Source organism: Pteropus vampyrus, unplaced genomic scaffold (genome assembly GCF_000151845.1).
Source record: "Pteropus vampyrus isolate Shadow unplaced genomic scaffold, Pvam_2.0 Scaffold53, whole genome shotgun sequence".
NCBI lineage: Eukaryota > Metazoa > Chordata > Mammalia > Chiroptera > Pteropodidae > Pteropus > Pteropus vampyrus.
Window position 1 is genome coordinate 432,035 of NW_011888834.1, and position 14,561 is coordinate 446,595.

General features: G+C 32.1%; 1 protein-coding gene across 2 annotated transcripts in view; it reads left to right on the forward strand.

Moving 5' to 3' along the window:
- FBXO8 (F-box protein 8) overlaps positions 1-14,561 on the forward strand; it is a 34,543-nt gene that overhangs the window by 15,727 nt on the left and 4,255 nt on the right. For both annotated transcript variants that reach the window (XM_011360261.2, XM_011360262.2), the window contains exon 3: positions 1,705-1,831. In XM_011360261.2, the coding sequence (XP_011358563.1) occupies positions 1,705-1,831 (127 nt within the window). The remainder of the gene's footprint in view (positions 1-1,704; positions 1,832-14,561) is intronic.

The window sequence follows — 14,561 nt, forward strand, 5'->3', positions numbered from 1 at the left end:
ATGAACTCAACCAGAGTTCATTGGGATTTAAATGTGGATTGTTCATTTCTGAAAGAAATGCTTCCTTTTTGTTTACCACATAATTATACCTATTTTTATGATACTTTGCTTTTTTTCTTAGTGATAAGGTTCTTCTATTTTAAATTAAAGACTGACTTAGTTTTTATTTTAACTTTGGATGTGTTGAATACTTACTAATGTTGGGAGGTTCTGTTGCTTAGTAATAAAAGGCAAAAACTACGGGACTAGGTTAAAGAGGCTACTAAAATATTGATAATTTTCTAAACAAGTTACTAAATTTACTGTTTTTTTTTAATTTTTCAATTTTTCAAATACAATTGATATTCAATATCATATTAGTTTCAGGTGTACAGCATAGTGTTAGACATTTATATAACTTAAAATCATCCCCCAGATAGTACCCACCCAACAACATACATAGTTATTACAGTATTATTGTAATATGTTCTTTATGCTGTACTGAACTGGTTTAGAATCGATATTTCATTTGGTAATTATAATACAAGGATATAATTACCTATTAAGAAGATATTCTCAAATTAAATATTTTATCCACTGTCATCACAATTTTTTATGTTATAAGCTGAGACAGTAACTTTTTCTTTTTTTTCTATGTATAGTATGTGTGAAAAGAAGGAAGTTTGAGCCAAAAATCAATAATGAATATTAGAAAGTGAAACTGCTTTCATGTTTATCTCTATAAGTAGATATTTTACGTTTATGTTTCTGGAGTGATACATTTATATTTTATGATCTGTGGTATATATCCAGAATTTCTAGGCATTGTAATAAGATAAAACATTAGCTTTCAAATAATAACCAGTAGCTAATGGCTCTGTACAGAATTGGAAATAACTATTCCTGTCTGCAGAAATAATGTATTTTGAGATATGAACTGTTAGCATTTTAGGTTTCTTAGAATTTTTAAACAATCATGTATCACTGTGATAGTAAAGAGCCAATGCTTTGAACAGTACTTAGAAACTGCTATGCTTAATGTCACAGCTTTTGATGTATGTATTGAGTTATACATTACAAACAATTTCTGTGTTTAGTTTGCCTGTTGTTAATATATACAGTTAAAAAAAAAAGTTGTCCCCTTGCCCAGCAATCTTTGCCCCCCCCATTCAGTTTTATGTCACAATAGAGCGCATAGTTTCCTTAATCTTTGGTTTAGCTTCTCAGTTAAGATTGCAAGCTCTAGAGTTAGACTCCTTGGGTTCAAATCCTGCCTCTACACAAATTTGCTGCGCAACCTTGGGCAGCTTTTTTATCATGTCTGTGTTTGTTGACTTGAAGCACCAACATCATAGGATTGCTGTAAAGATTAAACGAGTTAATGCTGTTTCAATGCTGCAGATAGTATCTGGCATTAAGTAAGCACCCAGTAAATGTTAGCTATCATCATTATTATTATCAGTTTATATTTAATTTCAGATAGTACTCACAAATATTATTAATCTTTGTAACTCACATTTATTAAGTGCTGGCAAAATTGCTAAATTGAAGGCATTTGTCATACTCTAGTTCTAAACAAATTTAAAAATATAAAATTAAACATTTTAAACTTTAGAGCTATAGAATCTAATTTTATATCATTTCATGTTATTATTTTATTGTGTATTCACGTTTAATTTGGGAAATGGTAATGTTTTCTTGTCGGATTGTATCTTGTTTTTCTAGATTGTGTAAATCCACTTGGGGTCACTGTTCCATATACAATAAGAACCCACCTATAGGGTTTTCTTTTAGAAAATTGTATATGCAGCTGGATGAAGGCAGCCTCACCTTTAATGCTAACCCAGATGAGGTAAGTGAAGAACTTGAATATTTTTAACAGTTGAACTTTAATACTATCTTGCTGCAGCTTTCCAATATATGAAACTCGCAAGTAAAATAACAAGTCACTAAATATGCCTATTCAATCACTGCAAAGCCCAGTATTTGAATTATTGCTATATGACAGTTATTCCCTTTTACTTTGTCATGTCATGTCCTGATCTTTCTACCTGCTTACTTTGTATGGCAGCTTACATGACACATGTGCAGTCCTCTGCTGGACCTGATGGAGATATTACTACTTTATAATAGCATTACCTATGTTCATCAAATTTTATCTGCAGCATTTTCTTCCCTTATTATTGTTTATATTTAGTAGTGATGTTTATCAGATAATCATTGCAAAAGACATTGTTCTTGTTTGCGACACATCAGAACATAGCCTTCAAATAATGCCTTTAATAATCTAGTTCCATGTTGACATAGAAACTGCTTTTAGATTCTGTTATAAATTAAATAATTTTCTATTCATTATTTAATTCTCTTTATTAAAGATAATAAACAGACACAAACAGAAAAAAGGGAGAGTGGGAGAAGAAAGAATAACTGCTATAATTAATTTGTTAATTTTTTCTTAATATATATGAATGATCAAAATGTGAAGACAGTTATTTCCACTGTTCTCATTTTAATATATCTTGGAAAGGTTCAGATTTTCAAGTAGATGTTAAATATCTACTAGGTTTATTCTTAGAAATGTAGTGAAAATTCTACATCAGAACTACTACTTCTGGGTGTATTATTTTCTGTGGAAAAATTTAACTGGCAGTTATTTTAATTTACATAATTTTCAAAACCCAATTCTTTTTTCCATTTGTTGCGGAGGTGTTAAGGACTATTTAAATCATGCAGTAAAATATTTTTTAAAATATCTTAACTTTTGCTATGTTATAATTAGAGAAATGTTTCTCCCATATAAAATATTTGAATATTAAACAGAAATACTGATTTTAAAAATATGCACATAATAATACAAGTGACATCATATTTTTAAAGTTAAATTCATTTTTCCTCGTTATACATGATTTCTTTCTTTGTTAATTTTTTTTTTTGTACATGAATGAAAAATAAAATAGTCTCCTGCAAATGTTTACTGATAACATACAAATTATCAGTTAAGTCTTAGCCCCACAAATAAAACAAAGTATATATATTTTAAAGCCTGGTATAAATATTTAAATTAAGATATTTGTTCTCTCCTATCCCTACTGTTTAAAGAGTTTTTACTTTCAATGAATAAAAGACTGATATTTTCAGTAAAAGTAGAATGATTTATAATGTTAAATTTCACATTATATATTTGAAACATATGATTCTGATTTTTTTAGAAATTAATAACTTTAGAAGGCAAATGAATGGGTAAACTATTATTAATTTAGGTTTTGTAACTTGTTACTTTATTGCAAATTTTTCCAGATGCCTTTATCATAAAATATAGTTGTTTTTACTTTATTTTTTTTTTATCAAATCTGAGTTCTTTTCTAAATATATAGCAACTGTAAGCATGTCACCTTTTAGAGCTTGCACTATGGCATGTCTACCCTGTACAAGAGATTCAGCTACACTTATCTGTTTGAAGAATGGCATGGTTACAGAGACTTTATTGTTCTTGTTTATTAGAATTAGACATTACTTGTTGCTAATAAGTTCATAGGACAGACTTTATAATAAGATATATATTTTGCATCCATCTGTTGAGTTAATTGAATGATGATTACCAGAGAAGAACCGAAGCAGAATAATACAGTGTTTTACTCAAGAGCATAAGAATCAGGAAAAGCAGCTCTTACAAACCCCCGTCTTATTATGTTTAGCTTATCAAGGCATACTGGCTCCTGTCATGAATTATACTGATGTTGAGTAAACTGTCATCTTCAATTCATATCACTTGCAAATGTTACATTCTAAGGAAAATTTAACTTGGTAAGTACTGAGCTGTAGATTTACCAAGTCAGAAAAGTTGGATATAACTGCTGAGATTGATTATGGTAAGTGGTCATTTCTTGCTAAAGGAGTACCAATTATTTAAACAAATTATAAAACCATTCATTTTATGCAAAGATGAAAATACAGATAAGCCCTCATATACTAGAATATGATATGGCTAGTTTGAAATGTCTAAATTAGAAAAGCTGGATGTGAAAATATGTTTCTATCTTTGCATCTACATATGTCAGACTATAGAATTCTTGTTATACCTCCTCTAGAATATTTAGAGAGGGGGCAGAGAAAAGAGGTAAAATTAAAGTCCTCTTTTTATCTAGAAAAATTTAAAAAATTTTTAAGTCAAATGTTTGCTAAGCTAGGGGATTAAAGTTATTAAAATAAGATTTTTAGATCTTCAGAATTACATATCCATCCTACCTCCCATTGTTATTGAGAGTTGGCTGTATTTTCTTTTTCTTCACTTGCTGGCCTGATTTAAAGATATCCTGGAGCTTCCCAAAAGTATTGAATTCACTGTTCTGAAAGGGGCACATGGTGCTGCCAAGAGGCATAGAGCTGAACCATTCACAGAATTCTGACTCTGTGCTTTTATGAACATCGCTAACTTAGCAGGTGTCGCCTAACAGCGGGATAAAATACTGCCTTTACCGAATGCACTTAGGATATACTTAGGATATTGAAATACATTTATAGATGCAGAGAAATGAGGGGAAATACTTTAATAACTATATTCTATACTTTCTTTCACTGACTAATATAAATAATCGATGTCAACTTGGTTGTTTATCCAAGTTAAGCCTTCAAAGTTGAAAATGTGTAATTTAAAGAGATAGCCTAATAGATGTTTTTATGTAGAACTTCTCTATATGGGTCATACTTTAGCCATAGACTGACTCTTGCCATGGTTTTTGAGTGCTAGAAATCAGTAAGTACTTTTTGGGGATTGATTTGGTTTTTTTCTCCTCACTGGAGCACTGTCATCAGATGTGTTATTTTGGGTTAACTTAAGCCTGAGAAGTAAATTAGTTTTGATGACATGTTTAACTATAAGTGGTGTTTATTCTAAGTACCTGAGATGTATATAATTGTTCAGTATTGTAAAAAGTCTACTTTTCCATAATTTCTAGTTCTGTACTTAACATTTTGATAGCAAGCATCATTAAAATATTATAAAAATAAGAATACTTACAGCCACAGGGAACAAGATTCTCCAAAGGACATCGTTCATGTCACGGATATGGGTAACCAAACTTCACAGCAACTGCTGGCAGTGGCTCATGGGGTGGGGGAGAACATCTGCACAGTTTGTGGTACGATTATCTAGCACGCTGTTGTTATATGCATGACATTGTGATTTCAGCTGTATGTAAAGTCTTGATCTTGTGCATGAGCTTGTGTACTTTGTGGCAGGTGACCACATTCTAGTAAAGGAATGTGCTAAAAACCATCCGTTTACATTAGGCTGTATTTCCCCTGCATGTACAAGTTACGTGTGTTAATTTTATTCCAGTAGCAGTATTATAATAAAGTAATTTTACTTATCCAGTAAACTATGTTCTTTGTGCTCCATTTAGTATTAAAAATTTTCTTGACATAGTTATTTTTAAATTTAGTCTGGAAAATTGATAGCGAACATGGTTTAACTTTATTATAGGTTTATTTTTGTGTAAATATATTTTTTTAAGTTTTTAAAAATAATCTTGAGGTCAGGTAAAATAAGTCTTTATTTTTAACTTCGTCAGCACATTTTTCCTTTGTTCTTACAAAAAGACCCACATGCATACAATTTTGTGTATTCTGTTAGGTTGATCTGGGATAGATTCTATTATGATAAATAATTTAAATTTGACCTGTGTACATGTTTTAGGTGAAAATGCATAAAGCAAATTATTTTCAAGATAACATATTCTTTTTGTTGTTAGACCAGCTAAAATATAAACAGGAAAATTGTAGTTCTCCATTATAGAAAGGAACTCGGGAGTTTATACTCAATTCTTATGAATAATATCCCAGATATTAAAGCTTACTGACTTTTTGCTCTAACATATAGCAGCAAAATGTGCATTACCATTACTTCATAGCATAGCAACATTGATGAAAAGTAACTTTTATTTTTATTGCTAGAGATAGAAAACTCTGGTATCATCAGAATTTACAGATAAGCATTTCCCAAATGTATTCTTTGAAATAATTATTCCATAGTATAATGAACATAGTCAAAGCAGTTCCCAAGTCTAATAAATTCGATCACAATAGATATGATTAGTTGGCTTATTTACAGAAGAACTTTTTAAACCCTTTAATACACTGATGCACATTGTGGGTATCTAAGAGGGTGTTGTTGCAGGATATTCCAAGTTTATATCACATAGTGTCTTTTTGGGGGGCAGGGGGGAGGAGTTTAAAATAATAGTCCGGGAAACATATTCTCAAATGTGCTATTACAGATTATCTGTAATCTTACTATGTGTAAATAATATGTGTTCCTAAATGGAATGACACCTAGATTGAATGATTGAAATATCATGTAGTTCAATGACAGCTATCTGAAGTTTATTTTGTCTGTAGTCTTATTTCTTATTGAAAGTCTATGGATCTATAATTATGTGTTCTTTTTCCTTTGGTCTGATAGTTTTTTGTTTTTGTTTTTGTAATTAATACTGATAGTTGAGTCTTGACAAACTGAGAGGTTTATTTGTGGTCTATATTTTGATTGTCATCTAAAATGTTAAGGAAAGTGTTAGTTTGGAAAATAAGGGTAGAACAACAAATCTGATGGCAATATTGAATTCAAATAACTGCCTATAGATGTCAGTATACATATCAATGTCAACTAATTTGGAACAGACTAGTCATCATCATGTCCGTGGTATTTCATTCCCTACATGAACTTTATTAAATCTTAGCATCTCCTGCAACTCAGGGGTATTTCCAGTGAAGGTTGACAGGCCACCAAAATAGTTTTTAGTTTGGCAGATATACTGCCTTTCAAGGTTTTATCCTTAGTTCTCTAGGTCTAGAAATTTGACTTTATATTTCCATGGAAAATAGATCAGTCTCTCTCGAATAAACTTATTTTATAGGTGTAGATCCTAAGTCACGTTGACAGTAGATGGGTATACTCTGAACAGTGCCTGATAACATAAAGAAAGGTGAACTAAAATTCCTAAATTCTTAGCTTATGTTGCAAACTGAAATATATCTAGGAATAATTAGGTCCTCAGTGCCCTTCACTCAGTACGCGGGCACCTGGTGCTGGGGCAGCAGCTGGCAGCCTCTGTTGACGTGGCCGAGGACCCTTTGCTTGAGCTGCGCCACCTGCTCGCGCAGCAGGCTCGCTCTGGACGCCAGTTCCGTGTTCTGGCTCTTAAGCGTCTTTACTTTCTCCTCGAGGAGAAAGTACCACATTTTATGATCTGCCACCAACAGTCCCCACTCATCCTTGTATGTATCAGTGAGGGTTTTTTGGCTTGAAGGAACAAAGAACCTAACTAATAATGGCTTAAACTATACACCTTTATTTACTTCAAATGGCACTTAGAGGTGAGTATTTCAGAGTTATTTCAGTGATACAGTGATCTCTTCATGGACCTTCACTGTGTTGACTTTCGCCCTGTCTTGATAACAAGATGGCCACTACTGCTCATAATATTACATTCTTATGTGAAAATACCCTCAGCACAAAGAGGGCAAAGAAAAACTCAAATTCCTCATGCTTATTATGGAGACAGTTCTTTTTCAGGGCCTTCAATTCACTTGTGCTCATTTCTTATGAACATAACTAAATTAAGTGAACAACCCTAGACCAGTAGAGAACAGAATAAAAAAAGATTACATGAATCAGTAAACTTAACATGATTTAGTAACTGTGGCGGGGATGCTAGAAACAATGAAAACAGCGAAATGGCCTTTGTGTAGGCATTCAGGCATCTACAACACTTTTTACTAGTGAGCCACTTATAATATTTGTGATTCTGCTCCCTTTATTTCTGGGCTCTGCTGGTTTAGAGGCCTTAATACCCAAAGGGGGAATATTGACAGCAGAGGCACAATGATTTAAAATGGTTGCTAAGACCACCTTCTTGCTATTTTAGGTCCTCCTGCCACAGAACAAACAGACTAAAATGAAACCAAACAAAAAAGAGAGTATGAGGATAGGTAATTATGCTGTTGCTGAGGTGATTAAACCTAATTACCAGAAGGAAATTGTTATCGCCAGAAAGTGGGGAAAAACGGAAGGATATATGTAGAACTGAGAAGACACTTTAAGAGTTCCTTCTAATACCACTGTATCCTATGATAAAAGTAATTTCTAAAAAAAAATCACAGAAGCCCTATATAGGCAGCATTTAAATCCCATTCCTGAGACTCCTCACTATAAACCAGCGGAGAGACTGGTTCCATTCCCAGTCTCAAGAGTTGAATATAGATTATTCTAAGCTAATCATGTTAATTCTATTCCCCTTGGCTTCCATGACATCCATGTTATCCTATTCTGATCTGTGAGATTGGAGGAGATTGTGTAGAGAACGATTCTTTAGGTTTTAAAATGAAACAAAAGGAAGTAGTATTGTGTGTGTGTGTGTGTGTGTGTGTGCATGTGTGTGTGTACATGTGTGTGTGTACACACACACACACACTTCTGGGAATTGGTTTATTAGGATGTAATGACAGGAACACCTGCAGCCATGAGGGTGTTAACAACATACTGAGAATAGCACATTGGAAAGAAAGAATTGGGTCCATGGTGTCATGTGTAAGCCTAACAACCCATATTAGTTTGGAACTTCTTTTTATACAGGTAATAAATCTCTTTACCTTTTTTTGAATTGAAGTTCCTGTCGTTTGCAGTCAAAAATATCCTCATGCTGCTGCTACTACTTCATCATCATCATCATCATCATCATCATCATTACTTCTATTACTCAAACTCTTAGTTTGATATGTAACCCTGAACACATTATTTTTATAAAAATAAACATTGCTGTTTCTCATTAGCAAATTAATTTTATCTCCAGATTTGCTGACAAGAATTTAATCAGTGCAAAAGGAACTAGTTGACAATGAGAGGAGTCTCTCACAAAATATAGCTTCCCCTTTATAAGAATTATTTACTCAAAAGAGCTACAATGTTCAAGGTCATTGGCAAAGTACTTTTTCCTGGATCAGCATTAGAGTCAAAGTGCAAAACTATGCCTCTCAGACACTAAATACTATGCTCTGTCTAGACAAGTTAATACCTTCAACCTGGTTATAGCTGGTTAAATCATACTAAACTGGAGGCCATTTACTTGTTTGAGGGCAACATGATGTGCGTGTGGGTGTGTATGTGTGTATCCATCTGTCTACTTTTTAATCTGATCCATCATGTGTTGATTTTATGGTTAAGAAGACAACTTTATCCTGTGTCTATTAAGATAAAGATTTATCTATTTAATTTTTATTTAACTTTATTTTACATTCTGCCCTTACCATACTATATCATGGCCACCCTCTTTCCCCCTATACTCTCCAAGAGTCGTTCTAGCATATAGTTTAGAATCAGTCCACAGAAGGATGTTTGTAGGCTCAGAGTAAACCATTCGGAAGTTTCAATGAGAATCAATTTCTCAGGCCCTTTTCTAGTCTTAGTCTAATTTAAAGAGATTCAGGCCTAGAGTATTTCATAGCTTATTCATCAGTCAAACCACCTGTTGGGTTTTGCATTTGTTTTCCTCAGTATGCTATGGGAAATACTAATTTGTTACCTCATTTAGTGTGAACTGTCTGGGGTAAAAATAAACTGAAATTAGCGGACAATGTATTGATCTAGGACTTTGAACTAGAGGAAAGAATAAAATTAGAATATTTTAATTAAAATATTTTAGCACTATAACATTCAAACTACAGATTTAAAACTATGAAATGCTAAAATGAGCAAGATTTTTTTCCTTTGTTTGAATTTTGTTGCCAATTTAGATTAATGTACTTAGAAACTTTGTAATATTGTATTAATAATATTTTAAGTACATTTCAAGGAAAAATCTATTTACCTTTTATTTCCTTATCATACCCTATCTGACCACCTTGATACCTCTAAAATGTTCTTCCTTATCTGATGTGATCACAGTTTCAGTGAAACTTGGCATTACTTTCTAGACTTAAGTTCTCAGCTTTTATGTCCAAGGTAGTTGTCTCTCCTACATGTCTTTCCTGAACTTTGCAGTTGCTACTACCAGCATCACAGTAGATGTCACTTCAAAATGTATTTTATCAGAAATTCAAATGACAGTATTTTCTCAGTTCTTATATATCATCAATTGTATAGCATCCATCAATTTAATTGCAGCTTTTATATATGGGAGTATGCAGAAAATTATATTAAATGCAAATTTTTTAACCATTTATCCATAAGATATATAATTTTCCTCTTATCATGAAGTTTAAAGATGCCTTCTTTATAATCAGTCTTAAGATCTTTGTGAACCAATTTTAGCCATTTAGTTGTTAAATCTGTCGTCATGATGCCATGTTGGTTTTTATTATTTGGACTAGTGACTCCAGCCTTTGAGAGTTTATAATTTATTTCTTAGTGTACTGGAGTTTTGGTTCAACTCATAGATTTTTGTTGTTGTTAAGTTGTTATATTTTTTTCCCCCGTAGTTGAATTATATAATTCTTAAAAGTTTACAGCTTCTCTGGAAAGTCAGCTAGAAGCTCTATACAGAAAACTCTTCAACAAATACTTATTAAGTATCTCTTCACTTACTAGTTATATGACTTTGACCTTGGGCAAATTATTTAAACTCTCTGTCCTTCGGTTTCCCCATCTGTAAAATGGAGAAATAATATTAACATATCATTATAATGTTCCAAAGATTAAATTAAATAGTATATGTTTAGTGCTTCTAAGTGCTTAGTGCTTCTAAGTACTCACCAAAATGTAGCTTTAAATTTATGCTAGAGGTACAATTACAACAATTTGTAGTACCAAGAGCCAGGCACGGCTCTAGGTTCGGGGGTTCTTCTCCTGGAACTTTTGGGTTCTAGTAGATAAATATTTGACACCCGAGTAGTGATTCTTCATGAAGTAGATATTGTCACAACAACATCTCCTAAGTTTAGATGGTGATGTTCTTTGCCTTTCATTTCATTTCCAGGCATGCAATGAGCAATCTTTTGCATATACAGTAACTTTTGGTTTCAGTGGTGCTTAGTTTAATCTTTTTGAAGACATTTTAAGCAATAATTAGAGGTCCAAAATTATGTCTCAATTACACATGTGTCTTGGCTGAAATGGTGGTAGGATGGACAGATACTTTAATTACATGACTAAGTATACACATGTGCTGGCAGTGAAATTACCATTTAAATCTAAATTTGCTTCTCTGTTTATTATTAAGATTTGGGTTTCTTTTAAGTATTTATTTTTAAATTGTTTTAGAGCTGTTAAAATATGTTTATGAGTGTACATATTAGAATCTGGGTAATATGATAAAACTTTATCCAAGTGGAGTTAGTTATTTAAATAGTTATACACACGCACACATATTGCAAATGCAGTGTTCGTGTGTGATTTTTACAAAGTAGTAATTCTGACATTGATGTTCAAATGTGTCGTTTTCTCATAAATTTGAATTGTTATTAATAATACCTTAACCTAATAGAGTATTATCTCCATATTTTGATTCAAATGGTTTCTTTTTATAATTTACAGACATATTAGAGAAAAAAGGGATTCTTTCAAGAAGCTTACCCCAGCTACCAGCAACTTTGTCAATAATAATTACAATAATGATTGCTATATTTAATTATTAGTAGTAATTTGTCAGTTAGGAAGTAATTTTATATTCATCATTGCTCTATCCCAGTTATGGGTGTGCATCTTTTAGGGACTATTAAAACTTACAGATGTGGCTCTTTTTCTGTTTGAGACTATTAGAACTAATTAATAGGCACTTTTTATTGTTATGTAAAACCTTAGATACTATGGTTCATGTTATTTTGTCTAATGTCATTGCTTTCTCTCCCATGAAAAATAAGTAGAAAGATCTGTTCTACAACTCTCTTCCATTTTCCCTAAACTCTGTTAAAGGGGATTTTCCACTTTTATTTTTGCTTTGAGCTATCCCTCTTTTATGTGAGATTTCCTATTGACATCTAGTTACAAATAATTTAGGGTTTATGTGACTGTTCTCAGCAACTTCTGAGCATTGTACATTTAATGTACTGAAATATCCTTCGTAAATTGTTCTTGGAAGCTGGAATCTTTGTCACTTCAAACAAGATACATAAACAAACTGATATTATTCCATATTTCATACTCAAAACTGAACAGTATGACTCTTCACTGTCCTCCAGATAATATGTGGTGTTCTGACCAATATCAGTAACTGTATCAGAGAGAACTGGATATAAGATATTGGCATCCTCTCTTCTCTCTTTTTAAAATTATTTTATTTTTGAATTATTAGAGTGACAGTGGTTAATAAAATCATATCATTTTCAAGTGTACAATTCAATAATACATATGTATATTGCATCGTGTGTTCACCACCCAAAGTTAAATTTCCTTCCATCAGCATATGTTTGATCCTCTTTACCCTTATCTACCTCCCCTCATTTTCTCTCCCACATAAGTATGGACAATAGGTACTCTCCATTCTTCCTAGGGAAGAGAGAAGACCTAAACCTGTAGTTCACATTTCAGAATGACATCAAAATTATCTTCACATTTCTTCCCCAATTTTCATAGTCCCCTTTCCTCCGGGTTATGAGTTACACAGAACCTTCCAGTGAATAGCCTAGTTATGGGCACCTCAATAAGAGGAAAACATTACTTATTACTCTTATAAAATAATCTTTCTACATAGGACAACTTTAAAAACTTGGGCATAGTTTTTACTGTCATCTTTGAATCTAGTGACTAGATTGGGATTAACAATTATAGTATGTATGATTAGCTTAAATTACCACGAATAAAAGCATTGTGTGACATTGCTGAAGTATGGGCTAAGATCAGTGTTGCACTACGAGAATGCATGGAATCTTAAGGAAGAAAACATCGTAAAAGCTAGTGGGTGGAATGAAATAAGATGACAGGATAAAAAAATAGATACCTAGTCTTATACTTGCCCATTTTTAAATCTGCATTTATTTCACTTCAGCTTAAAAGCAAGGTATTAATTTTCATTTGCAGAATACATGTCTCTAGATGAATTTTACCTATTCAAATTCTATGCATTTTTTTCCCTTACCTAGGGAGCACATGTTCTATGATTAAATAGAGAGAATGAGAATTGCTGGGCTGAATAAAAATTAATAGGTCTTACATTTTTCTTAGCAGTTCTGAAAGCACTATAAAAAAGAAGAAATCGTATCAAAGTTATGTTAACAATTGATACTGTTATTTCCAAACAAGACAATGGATGGCAGTACTTTCAGATGACCTGTAGAAAGCTGTCCTCTGATGCGTTAATTGTTTTTTAGAAATAATTAAGAAAGTAAAAGTTTTTACAACATTTTATCTCCTAATTTTTACATTACTTTTAGTATGAAAATGTTACATTTCAGTTGTTCATTTCACTGTAGTTAAAATATCATATCTATTGAAAGAAAAATTAGAAATCTAAATTGAACTGCTTTGTTTTATAAATATTATTAAAGTTTAAGGATTGTTATTTTGAAAGTCTTTAAATTTTCTTTTAAAGAGAAAATTATATACAGTGTCCAGTTTGCTTTCTATTATACAGTGCTCTAAGGACAGGTTTATTGCCTGAAAGTAGTAGGCACAGTACTGGCTTTTTACATTGTATGCAACGGCAAATTTGAGCAAAACTACGTAGATCAAAATGTTTATTAAATTTCTTTTCTAAGCTGTTCTTTAGGAAAAAAAATTAAGGGTAACAGTTTTGTTTTATTAGTGATTTTGTATGTATGTCACAGTTTTGTTTTATTAATGATTTCTTCTTTTGACCAACTGTTACACAATGCTTCTGCCAAGTGCCTGTGCCAATAGCCAGTACTTTGAGTACCAACAGTCAGTACTTTTTTTTAAAATTGATACTTTAATTTTTTTTTTTTTAGAGTAGTTTTAGGTTCACAGTGAAAATCAGTACTTTTTCATTTGGCTTTGCATGCCTAGTTTTCTAGAGTTCACTCTGTTCCCAAATTTATGTATTTTTGGTTCTGATCATATATATGGCAGATTTTGCTTTTGAAACACACTGTGAGTAATAGTGATTTGATTTTTTAAAACTAGGTTTTGTTAAAAGAGGAGAGAAAACACGGGTATTTATGTAATAGAAGAAAACAAAGTAGCTATATCTTAAACATGAATTATGTGGAAAGAGCCATTCTTACAGTAATGAGTAAATGGAGAGATACATTATATATAGGTGACTAAGGTCATCTTTTTCTTCATTCTAAATTTCTTCTTAATATTGGTTTTAGCTATTTATTTATGTTTTCTTGAATTAGTTGTGTTTGCAACCACAACAAATTGCATCAAAACAGCTCACCACTCTTAATTTGATCATTTAAGTCTCGGTGCTATCATCTGCATAACAAATTTTGTGGCATACTCTATGGACACTGCACTACAAAATTTCTTGATTTTTTTTCTTTCTTGACTTACTGAAAACATCTGATGTATTAAAGAAAAACCTAACGTGAAATGGGATGAATTCATATTAACTTTACCTGGGCTCTCAATGCTGCTTGGCTCTCCTTTTATTATTCCTCATGGATTCCCTGTTCTCTCCTGCAATGTTGTC